The 12,651-nt window shown below is 45.2% G+C and overlaps 1 protein-coding gene across 2 annotated transcripts in view; it reads left to right on the top strand.

The window, feature by feature from the left end:
* Positions 1–12,651, top strand: part of ACO1 (aconitase 1) — a 45,883-nt gene that overhangs the window by 21,155 nt on the left and 12,077 nt on the right. For both annotated transcript variants that reach the window (XM_054177908.1, XM_054177907.1), the window contains exons 5-11: positions 1,868–1,937; positions 2,058–2,241; positions 4,266–4,405; positions 5,323–5,494; positions 5,924–6,024; positions 7,046–7,162; positions 8,331–8,490. In XM_054177908.1, coding sequence (XP_054033883.1) covers positions 1,868–1,937; positions 2,058–2,241; positions 4,266–4,405; positions 5,323–5,494; positions 5,924–6,024; positions 7,046–7,162; positions 8,331–8,490 — 944 coding nt within the window. The remainder of the gene's footprint in view (positions 1–1,867; positions 1,938–2,057; positions 2,242–4,265; positions 4,406–5,322; positions 5,495–5,923; positions 6,025–7,045; positions 7,163–8,330; positions 8,491–12,651) is intronic.

The raw sequence follows: 12,651 nt of genomic DNA, 5'->3' as shown, positions 1-12,651 counted from the left end.
AGCAAGAGATGCAGAGTTAGGAATAGTCATGTAAAGATTGGTCCCTGAGTCAATGGATGTTCTAGGGCTAACCTATTAAACTAGAAACCTGAGCTTTTTGCTTTTTGGTTTGTATCACCATAATTTTTAACAGTCTTTGTGAACCAGATCTGATTTAATCTCTACTCTAGGACAAAATCAACTGGTATGATTCTTTTCCTGTAGTGTTTGAATATTCATTTGGTGTTTCTCAGTAGTATCCAGCACTTCACTGGCCGCACCCAAAGAGTGGCTGTCCCTGGGTCCATGTCCCGGTGGAGGCCAGGGACAAGCAGAGTCCCTCAGGGATCAGTCCTGGGACCAGGCTTGTTCAACATCTTTGTGGGTGCCATGGACAGTGGCATTGAGTGCACCCTCAGCAGGTTTGCTGATGACACCAAGCTGTGTGGTGCAGCAGACATGCTGGAGGGAAGGGAGGCCATCCAGAGGGACCTTGACAGGCTGGAGAGGTGGGCACAAGCCAACCTCAGGAGGTTCAACAAGACCAAGTGCTGGGTCCTGCATCTGGGTGGAGGCAATCCCAGGCACAAATCCAGGCTGGGCAGTGCCTGGCTGGAAAGCAGCCCTGAGGAGAGAGACTTGGGGGTGCTGGTGGAGGAGAAGCTCAACAGGAGCTCTCAGTGTGCACTTGCAGCCCGAAAAACCAATCATATCCTGGGCTGCATCAAGAGAAGTGTGGCCAGCAGGGCAAGGGAGGTGATTCTCCCCCTCTGCACAGCTCTGGGGAGACCCCACCTGGAGTACTGCCTCCAGTTCTGGAGCCCCTATTACAAGAGGGATCTGGAGGTGCTGGAAGGTGTCCAGAGAAGGGCCACGAGGATGAGCAGAGGGCTGGAGCACCTCTCCTGTGAGGACAGACTGAAGGAGTTGGGGCTGTTCAGTCTGGAGAAGAGAAGGCTCTGAGGTGACCTCATTGTGGCCTTCCAGTACCTGAAGGGGGCCTACAAGAAGGCTGGGGAGGGCCTCCTCAGGATCTCAGGTAGTGATAGGACTAGGGGCAATGGAAAGAAACTGGGGGTGGGGAGATTGGGGCTGGATGTGAGGAGGAAGTTCTTCCCCATGAGAGTCGTGAAGCCCTGGAATGGGTTGTCCAAGGAGGTGGTTGGGGTGCTGTCCCTGGAGGTGTTTAAGCCCAGGCTGGATGAGGCTCTGGCCAGCCTGATCTAGTGTGGGGTGTCCCTGTCCATGGCAGGGGGTTGGAACTGGATGATCCTTGTGGTCCCTTCCAACCCTGACTGATACTATGATAATTTGTTGCCGATAACTACATTGTCACAGATTTATTTCTATTAGGCTCATGTAGGTATGGAGAGAATCTTGCCAGGCTCCACACTTCAGTTCCTTCAAACTTTTCAGGCCTTAAGTTAGGCAGCTGGTTCAGCTGAAAAGTTTGTTAGCCCTGTCTGCTTTCAAAGAGAAAAGCAGCACTTTATCATCAATAATGACCTTTTCCAACTAGTTATGTTCTAGTTCCCATTCCTGTTCTGCTGATTGCTGTTAGTTTAGCTATTGGAAGCTAAATGTGTACAAGAGCATTGCTCTTGTACATATTGTGGCTTTTCCAAAGCTGCAAATGCTAGGCCTGCTATATGTATGATATGCAGGTTAGCATTTCCATTTGAACCAGAATTCACATAATAACCTCTTTAAGATTTCTTAAATTCTTGCCTGTGGTTCACAGATGCAGTGAAATTAAAAAGATGGAATCGATCATCATTAACATCAGCTAATAAATCTTCTTTTCTTTCAACCTGTGATCTATATTTGAGCAGACATAAATTTCAGGTGGCTACTTTTGGTTCTGACTGCTGGCTATTTTCACTTGCAGATCAGACAGCTTGCAAAAAAATCAGGACCTGGAATTTGAAAGGAACAAAGAAAGGTTTGAATTCTTGAAGGTACTGAAAAACTTCATCCTATTTGCATGGAGAAAAGTGCAGTGAACCTGAAGCGAAGTGTTCTTGAAGTGCTTGTGTGCACTGAATATCTTTTTTTCCCTCCAATTCATTCTGTTTCAGTGGGGCTCTCAGGCTTTTAAAAACATGAGGATTATTCCACCAGGCTCTGGGATCATCCACCAAGTGAACTTGGAGTACTTGGCAAGAGTGGTGATGGATCAGGACGGCTACTATTATCCAGACAGTGTGGTGGGCACTGACTCGCACACCACCATGATCGATGGACTGGGAGTGCTTGGCTGGGGTATGTCCAGTAGCATCTTGTGAACAGTGTGTTGGATGACTGATGAGTTGACCCTGGCTGGCAGGGTCAAAGCACACTCCCTTGGATCCAGCATCTCTTGCTGTGGCTGGTAGTGCTCAACTTGTTACATCCCTATCGGTGGTCAGCCCTCAGTCTATCAACTAACATGTTTTAAGGTGATTCAGCACCTAGTGACTGGAGTCACATGATTGGATCTGACACAGAATTATCTTTTTGACTAACCTAGGTATCTCATCTTGCATCAAATAAATAGGAAATTAGTTTTCAGGACAATTTCAGAACCAGAAGGGGGAATAAGGATAGGAGTGGCTGACACCCTGCTAGGCTGTGTGGCCATTCAGCCACACCTGGACAGGCTGGACAGTTGGGTGGAGAGGAACCTCATGAAGTTCAACAAGGGCAAATGTAGAGTCCTGCACCTGGGGAAGAACAATTCTGTGCACTAGTACAGGTGATGGGTGGAGCTGCTTTCCAGCAGGTCAGCCCTAGAGAAAGACCTGGGAGTGCTGGTGGACAATGAACTCACCAGAAGCCAGCAATGTGCTCTTGTGGCCAAGAAGGCAAATGGTCTCCTGTGGTGCATTAAGACCCTTAAGGAAGGGTCAAGGGAGAGTCTTCTCCCTGTCTGCTCTGCCCTAGTGAGATCACATCTAGAGTGTTGCCTGGATATTATGTTCCTGGGCAACCTTAGGTAGGTGACCCTGGCTTTAGCAGAGGGGTTGAACCACAGAAGTCCAGAGGTCCCTTCCAGTCTCCACCATTCTGTGATTCTGTGAGTAGTATTTTGTTATTCATAAGCAATTGTTTTAGGCAGTTTGTTCCAGCTAAACAAAAAGTAGAAGACTTTAAAGTGGCAGGTAAACACAAGAGAGACTTTCAACAGGCAAAAGGCTATAAAACTGCTGCCTTATGCCAGCGTGACTATGATACCTTGATAATTTACCATGTTAAATTAACTAAATGAAGTAGTCACTTGAACTGGATTCCTCTAACACTGAAGGTGTGCTTCCATAAAGATTCCCACTTGCACATGCCCAAGCCCTGTTGGAAGTTAATAGGTATAAGGAAGGTACTTCTGCCTTAAGTAGCTGTTCTGTTAGTATTCTTCAGAGCAGTCTGTACTCTTGACTTCAGTAACCTTTCCTTCCCTCAAAACTTAACTTAGGAGTTTTTTGTTTGGTGACCAGCAGTCATGGTCTGACTACATTTCACTCAACAGCACACCACACTCTTACTGAAAGAGTTGTTAAGCATTGGAACAGGTTGCCCAGGGAAGTGGTGGAGTCACCATCCCCAGAGTAACTCAAAACATGAGTAGATGTGGCACTTTGGGACATGTCATGGAGGTGTTGGGTGGAAGGTTGGACTTGATGATCTTAGAAGTATTTTACAGCCTTAATGGTTCTGATTCAATGCCGTATCAGTCACTCAAGCAGTGCCAGGGGACGTTTAGGCTCAAGGTGAGGAGAAAGTTCTTCCCAGAGAGAGTTGTTAGCCATTGGAATGTACTGCCCAGGGAGGTGGTGGAGTCCCCATCCCTGGAGTTGTTCAAGAGGGGATTGGATGTGGCACTTGATGCCATGGTTTAGTCATGAGGTCTGTAGTGACAGGTTGGACTTGATGATCTTTGAGGTGTCTTCCAGCCTTGGTCATTCTGTGATTCTTCCTTTACACATTGAATGTTTAAGTCATTAAATAAATAATACTTTTGTATCTGTTTATTGTAAAAAGCCAAGCATCCTCAGAGTAAGTCATTTAGCTTTACCAAATATCCTTTTTAACAAGGATGAAAGTATGAAATGGAGAGAAATTTAAAAGCCTGGCCTTGCATAAACTGAAAATGAGGAATGCCTCTTAGCAGAAAGCGAAGCCCTCTGGCTGTCTGCATTCTCTCTCCTTTCATACCTTTAATAGAATGATCAGTCAGTTGTAGCCCATGGCTTTCTCTCTGACACTCTGCTGTCTCTCTCAAGAGCTGGGTTATATACTCCTGTTGCTTGCAGGTGTTGGTGGCATTGAAGCAGAAGCAGTCATGTTGGGCCAGCCAATCAGCATGGTGCTTCCTGAGGTGGTTGGCTATAAGCTGCTGGGAGACCCACAGCAGCTGGTGACATCCACTGACATCGTGCTCACCATTACCAAGGTAACATCTCTGCTGTTTTGCCATTACTGCTGGAAGCCATGCCTGTTCTGTAGAACAGAGCCCCTGTTCTGCATGCTTAGGAGCCCTGTCTGTGCTTCCATGTAGTTTTATTGCTCTGTTGGAATAATCTGCCCAAGGACAGCTGCAGATTTCACAGGAAAATCTGTTTCCCAGAAGCCAGGGAAAATAACACAGCTGATATGTCATGGCCTGTTCAAATCCTCATGTGGATCAACAGGCCTTGTGAAGGGATCTTGATTCTCTACTGCCTCCAAAGAACCACAATGGTTAAAATGTGGCACCGTGGAAATGGACAGCAAGTGCTGCAGTCTGATTTCTTTGACTTCAGGAATTTGGCTCTGTGTCGTGTGTTCTTCGTATGTTTATTCACTCTGGAGATTGTATCTGGACTAAGAGAATTACTGGGTCAGCATTAATGTTGTTGGAGGTCGTCAGAAAACTGGTACACATGGAATGCTGTCTCTATAGAGAACTTCCAGATGGGGAAAGCCAACAGTTTTCTATGAGTTTATGCGGATGGCATCCAGTCATTTGCAGTTTGAATCATGTTCTTGTGCAGTTGGTTCATCCCATTTCCCTATCTTCCTGGGTTTGCTGGTAGTAGAACCCACACTGTCCTCTCCTAGAACATCATGCTGAGAAGAGCACAGTTATTCTAAGATGGACTTCAGCTCACACGAGAAGAGGAGAAGGTTTAGAAGGAATACATCCCTGTGCTGTACCTTACTATTGAAAGCTAAGATCTCTGTATCCTCCTCTTCACAATTTAGTTAACTTTTGAAACCGGGAGGCTTTGTTAAGAGGAGTCAACTGAAGTCAAAAGCTGGATTTCATAGCAGACATGCTCAGGCTGTTTGACACTTAGCAGTGACACAGACCCTGTGCTTTTATAACAGCACCTTCGCCAAGTTGGAGTCGTGGGTAAATTCGTGGAGTTTTTTGGTCCTGGTGTAGCCCAGCTGTCCATTGCTGACCGAGCCACCATTGCCAACATGTGTCCAGAGTATGGAGCCACAGCTGCCTTCTTCCCAGTGGATGACATTAGCATTGGCTACCTGATGCAAACTGGTGAGTGTAAGATGAGACTGTGAGTTGAAGGTGTAGCTGAAAGCAAGGGCTCTGGGTTTATAATAATGTGCTGCCAGTAGTGGGGTTCAACCAGGTGGAACCTGCTCTAAGCTTATTCAGAGTCTTTCTTGTTCTTAGGCTCCATGTTTAGGAAGAGCTGAGTTTTAAAGTGTTTCACAGCTGTCGGTGTAGCCCTGCCTGAGCCTAGCCTGACCAGATGACAGAAGCTGCAACCTGCAGTTTTTGTTCTGTAAAAGCCACTAAGCCTGCTCAGTCTCTGTTTGTAGTGAGTCTCTGATATTTGTGCTGAAAGGGTCAGTGCAGTGTGAACTGTGAAATAGCCTGTTACACATTCTCTTTTCTTTTTCTGGCATATAGGAGGTCTTCTGTTCCATTCACATTTTCTTTTTGCTCTGTCTCTTGCCTTAGGCCGTGACAATGAGAAAGTTGCATGCACAAAAAAGTACCTTGAGGCTGTGGGAATGCTAAGAGATTTCAAGAACTCCTCTCAGGATCCAGACTTCACACAGGTTAGAAACTCCTTCTGGCTCCTTGCTTTACACCCTGTTCTAATTTAATGTGACAATTGCTTGGCTCTTCACAGAATTGAAGATATGGTCAAGGCATTCCTTATCTTTATCTTGGTCCACACAGCTAAACTTTAACTTAGGGCCCCATGGAGTAAGTCACTTGGCTTTCCAAGTGTGAAATCTTGGACACAGGTATAGATTGACTCTCAGCTGAGCTCTAGCTGCTGCAGATTCTGCAGTTTGATAAATGTAGTTTTGAGAAGCCCAGGTTCAAGCACAGCTATGAAGAGAGTGTAGATGTTGCCTCTGTAATCCTTGTCCCAGTTTGACCCTTCTTGTTGAGCAACTTATTTTACTGTGTGAATCAGGACACTTAGAAGCTCTGTGTGGCAACCACAGACCATGCAAGCCATTTTCTATGCAAGAAAACAAGATTTTACTCTGTGTCCTGGAAACTTAAGAATAGAGCTTGTTTTCTCTACAGTAAGAATTTACCTTTTAACTTATGCTCAGTTTGCATGACTATTCAAAAACCTTAGTAAACATGGAAAGATGCAGCACTCTATTAAAACAAAGATGAACCATGGGCAAAGACTGGGAAAAGACAATGTCTCTGTTTCATAACAGACTGAATGTTTTCCCCCAAGGCTGAGCTGAGTTTGTGCCAGTACCAGGATTTCTTCATATCATTGTTTGCTGAAGAGGACCCTGCTGCTAGCATGTGAAAGGGATGTAATTCTCAAAAACATCTACATTGTTTAGATTCTGTAGTCACACACTGGGTTTTCAGTAAATGAGGTACTTCTGAGAGCCATACCTTGGAGCTGGCAGGGTCTAAAAATAGAGCTGTTTCTTGTCTTCTGATCCTTTCCTTCTCATATGTCTGATCATTTCTGTAAACAAACACTGAAGTATGCAGATTTAGCCTTGGTTCAACAGCAGAGGTAAGCATGTATGTGGCTTAACTGGCTTCAACCTGTCATGCAGTGCTGAACCACTCTCTGTTCCTCTTACTGAATAGGTTGTGGAGTTGGATCTCCGTAGTGTTGTGCCTTGCTGTAGTGGACCAAAAAGACCTCAGGACAAAGTTGCTGTGTCAGAGATGAAGACAGACTTTGAGACCTGTCTGGGAGCCAAGGTAAGGGCTTGGAACATTTAGGCATACAAACTAATGCTTGACTCTAAAAGTTGCCTAGCCTTCAGGAGCTACATTCTGGGGGTGAACTTTATTTACTTACTGAAAATTAAATGAGGACATTTGACTGCAGTTTAGAAGACCACATCAATAATGTTTAGTTTAAAATAGGGGCGATGCTTCTCTCACATGAAGGTGTTCATGCCCTATTGAAGGAGCAATCATTTCTGATTTTACTTGGTGTTGACAGGATTTCTGAAAGGGCCATGATCAGTACAGTTAGTAGAGTGGACTAAGTAGCTGCAACCTGGCTCTTGAGCCTTCCAAGCAGGTTATTCCCTGAGCTCCAGGAGATAGTTCTGTACTCAGTATTGAATCTGTTCAGCAGATCAGACTTTGCTGTGTCGCAGTGATCTTTGATGCTGGTGATAAGGACAGAGGTAAAAACCAAACAACATTTCTCTACACCATGCAGTTAAAAATGGCCACTGAAAGAAGAGCAGGATTTTAATTTGAATTAACATGCTCTAACCCTGAAGTTTTCAAAATCAGTCTGAATCCTTACCTGATAGGCTAACAGCCTTTGCTAAGGGCAGAGCAGAGCTCTAATGATGTAAATCAAGAAACTTAACTACAGCAACTCCAAGGTCCATTAAATGACCTTGTGCTTTCAGATTTCTAAGCATAATTTTCATGGTGTGAATGGTGCCTTCATGCTCTTCAGTCGTCTTCAGCTGTCAGGCTTTTGCCTCTCACTTCAGCTCTGAGTGTAAGTTGGAGCTGTTTGATACTCATGGCTTGAAAATCTTAGGTGTTACACAACCTAGCCCTGAAATCTTAACTGTAACAACACTGTATGTGGTCAGGAAGCTGGAGCATATGGGAGGAAGAAGTGTCTGAGCAATGTGAAGAAGGATATATTAATACAGGAAGAAAACACAAATGTTTTGCTACTAGTGAATAGAGACCAGAACAGACCCCAGGAAAACAACTTTTTGTCTGCTACTTTGGCTGACCACAGATTCAAGCCTTCACCACTAGACCCAACACTACAAGGATGGATGTGCCTGACAGATGCTTCTCATTTGTGAAATTCCCAGCCCATACTAATTTCCAGTCAAAATACTTACATTAACCACATCCTTTTGATTCTTACTCTCTCCTCTTGCAGCAAGGATTCAAGGGATTCCAAATTGCCCCAGGCCATCACAACAGCAGAGTTAAGTTTAATTTTGAGGGACGTGACTTTGAGCTTGCTCACGGGTCAGTAGTGATTGCTGCCATTACAAGCTGCACAAACACCAGTAACCCCTCAGTTATGTTGGGAGCAGGTAAGTTTATTTTGCTTGCTGTACAGTAATTTCTCTGTGACTCTGGCTGTGTGTCCTAAAGAATTACACTAATGAAATTCTACATGCACAAGGCTGGTTTTGTCATCTGCAGTGCTGAAACTGGGCTTAGACCTTAAGGGGTAGCAGATGGAATTCTAGAAACATGGGTTGAAGAAAATGTATTTTCCCTGCATTGTCTTCTCTAGGGAGCAGCATGCTGGAACTGAATTAACCAGCAGCTCTGACACTTGTTCAACATAGAAGCTCTTATATAATGCTGAGAAGAGGCTACCAATAGGCAGAGCCACAAGAAAAGGGGCAGTGAAGAATGTTCTATGGGTTCAAGTCTGAAGCTGCTGTGATCTGGTAGAGGGTACAAAACACATAGGTAGAGGTGTATCAAGTTGTTAAAGCAAGAGTCTGAAGGCATGTGGGGGGTGAGTAGAGGAGGAAAATTATGTTCTCAAGGCTTACCATCCTTGAGAGCATTGCCATTTACATCTTAACTGCATCCAAGAAATGGTTGGAAGAGGGCTTATCACCATCCAAATACTACACAAAACAGTCTGAGTTGGTGGTCTTGAATTGCAGGTCAGGAGGCTGTTAACTTTTAACCTGGCTGATCTGGCCAGGAAATTTCTCACTCCAAGTGTGTGCTTCTAGGAACGTATTTTGTGTTTACTTTTCATGTGCACAAAGAGTCAGCTCAGAGCTGAGTCTGTACTAGCCTAGTTCAGCCTTCTTTGCCAGGTGCTTAGCTACATGCTCAGATCTATCTTTCTCTTTGCAAATAGACACAGCTGTTGCCACAGAGTTCATCACTGCATTAGGGCTTCCTGGCCTGTCATACTCTTTGTGGGCTGCAGGCTTATTTTCTACAGAGGCTAGAAGGGATGTGCAGTGGGCAGTGCAAAAGCCCTTGACCAGAGGGGATTACTTACTGTTTGATGTCACTTAATTTGTTTCCTTTGTTCCTGCATGCTGCTGGGAAGGTCTTGGCCTTTGGGCAGCTTCTGACAGCAATCACTTTGTGTTTAGTTTGTTGATCTGATACTTGTCACCTGTTGCTGGACTGACAGGTCACCCCCTTCCCAGCCACAAAGGGTCTTTAATTCCTAGCAACAAATGGAGGAGAGACCTGCTAATTTCTTACCCCTTTGAGAGGACCTTAATTGAACAGTCTCCCTATTTCTCTTGCTCTTGACAGGACAGCCAAATCAACATATTTCTTTCCTCAGGTCCAACTTGATTGTAATCACAGAAACAGGGGAGTATTTATTTCTTCCCAGGATCAAGAAGTAGGTTTCCTCCAGACAGACTATCTTTGTTCTGTCCTATTCCCTTTGTTCTAGGTGGGTGTTTCCCTCAGTTGTGCCACCTGCTTAGGATATAATTTCCTCAAGTGTTTGTCTCCCAAGCTGAAGCCAGTCTTAATCCTCTCTGTGGCAGCAGGGATCATAGAATGCTGGGGGGGTTGGAAAGGATCTCCAGAGATCATCAAGTCTAAGCTTCCTGCAAAGCAGGACCACCTAGGGTTGGTCACACAGGAATGTGGTCAGGCAGGTTTTGAAGATCTTCAGAGAAGAGACCCCATAACCTTTCTGGACAGCCTGTTCCATTCCTCCATCACTCCCACAGTAAAAAAAGCCTTTTCTCATGTAGAGATGAAATTTCCTGTGATTGACTTTGCATCCACTGCCTCTCATCCTATCCCTGGGTATCACTGGAAAGAGACTGGCTCTATCCTCCCGATAGCCACCCTTCAGATATTTGTAGACATTGATCAGATCCCCACTCAGCCTTCTCTTCTGCAGACTTAACAGCCCCAGGTCTCTTAGTCTTTTCCTCTAAGAGAGATACTCCAGTCCCTTAATCCTCTTTGTAGCTCTCCATTGAACTGTCTCTAGTAGTTCCCTGTCCCTCTTGAGCTTAGAAGTCCAGAACTGTACACAGTATTCCACATATGATCTAACTAGGGCTGAGTAAAGGGAGGAGAACCTCCCTTTGACCTGCTAGACACACCTGCTTGGCTTAACAGCTTTTTCAGTTGGAAGTGTAGAATGCTCTGCAGGTCAAGTTGGTACTTTGAGTATGTACACTATTCCTTAATACACAGCAGCCTGAAGAACATAGTCCTGAGCACCTCAAGCACATGCACTTAGATTTAATGGGTATTCTTACCTTTGCTGCCTTTCCATACAGTGATGCTTGTGCTTTGGTCTCAACAAAGAAGGAAAAGGTCATTCTGTCAGTCTCCAATTGTACAACTATAGTGTTGAGAACCTCTGAGACACCCACCAGAATCAAAGAGGAAAATTTGGCTTTCAGGGTAATGTTTGAAATTAAAGCAACTAAACCATTGCCTGTCCTGTGCATTAAATGGTGTGCAGGGGGCTGTGTGTGGGGATGGTGGCTGCATGCAATAGTATCCTTGACAGCCTAACCTTACTTTACAAAGATGTTGGATTAAGGTTTTTCAAAGCAGCTTAGGTTCTGGCATTTTCTTGCCAGTTTTCAGAGTTGTACTTTGCATTCTTTTTAGACCTGGTTTTGGCAGGAGAAGAAAAAAACCAAAGCAGCCCAGTGCTTTCAAACAGGCTATCAGGCACTTAAGATTCTACAATGATCATTAGTTTGTGTTCACAGAATTATCCAAGAGGTCAAATTTCTACAGCTTCCTCTGGCAGCTAGGGAGCCTCAGCAATCTCAGGAGTTGGACTGTTGTTTTTTTAACTCACAAATCTACCTTTTGGCCTCCAAATCTATCAGTGTAGGCCTTTTCACACCACATTTAAAAGTGGAGGTCTCCAGGTCAGTCTTAACAGAGCTGCCAAACAGCTGTCAAAGGGGAAAAAAAGATATATGGCATCTTCCTGTTGGAGGTCATGTTTGATCAGAACAGGACTGATGTATATTTTCTTGTCTGAGTGGATGTATGAGGGCAAGAATGAGACAGGGGAATGTGGAGCTCTGCAGATTTGGCATATCTGCTGCTGCTTTTATGTCCATCCTTGGAAAGGGCTGGAGTAGGATGGTTTTCTGAACATCCATCTGTGCTGGACAAGTCATTCAAAGGGAAGAAATTTAATGATAAGTATGTTTCTGTTTCACTGAAGTATCTCTCTGCACGTTACAAGTCCAGTCGTCCCCAGGGAGGTGGTGGAGGCCCCATTCCTGGAGACATTCAAGGTGAAGCTTGACGAGGCTCTGAGCAACATGATCTAGTTGGGAATCTCCCTGCGCAGTGCAGGGGTGGGATGGAGTTAGATGACCTTTAAAGGTTCCTTCCAACCCAGTGCATTCTATGAAAACAGCACCTGCAACTAGATGTAGATTGTGAAACAGCTTGTTTGTGAAACGGGTCAGAGCTGGTGCTCTCATAGGCATCCTCTGAGGGCAGCAAGTCACATGTCGGTAGTTATTTCAGCAGTGTGCCACTAGACCACCATAAGTGAGAAGCTAACAATTCTTCCTTGCATTTCTTCTGAGACAATAATGTTTTGAGTGTCTGTGGTGCCCCATTGTGAGTACCTCTTGCTGAGTGCAACTTCCAGCAGCTTTCCAGTGGAGCAGGAATTACAGACTGGACCTTCAGCACAACAGACCACTCAAGCTCTAGCTGGTGATTGTGGCATTGGTGCTTGTTGGCTCACTGCATTGCATTGAAAGGAGGACAGGGAACTGCTTGAAGGAGTCCAGGGCAGAGCCACAAAAATGACAAAGGGAGTGGAACATCTTCCTTGTGAGGGGAGACTGAGGGAGCTGAGGGCTCTTTAGCTTGGAGGAGCCTGAGGGGTGACCTCATTAATGTTTATAAAGATGTACAGGGTGAGTGCCCAGACAATGGAGCCAGGCTCTTCTTGGTGATGCCTAATGGCAGCACAAGGGACAAAGGGTGGAAGTTGAGGCATAGGAAGTTCCATGGAAACAGAAGGGAAAATGTTGTCCCTGTGAGGCTGACAAAGCACTGAATGGGCTGCCATGGGGGGCTCTCTAGAGATACTCAAGACCTGCCTGGATGTGTTCCTCTCTGACCTGGTGTAGGTGATCCTGCTCTGGCAGGGGGTGGTTGGAATGGTGATCTTTCAAGGTCCCTTCCAGCCCCTAACATTCTCTGGTTCTGTCATTGCTGGAAATGGAGCCTTGTCTGCTTTCCACTTT

This window comes from Dryobates pubescens, chromosome Z (assembly GCF_014839835.1).
Source record: "Dryobates pubescens isolate bDryPub1 chromosome Z, bDryPub1.pri, whole genome shotgun sequence".
Lineage (NCBI taxonomy): Eukaryota > Metazoa > Chordata > Aves > Piciformes > Picidae > Dryobates > Dryobates pubescens.
The sequence above is the reverse complement of the archived record's forward strand: the minus strand, read 5'-3'. Positions and strand labels throughout refer to the sequence as shown.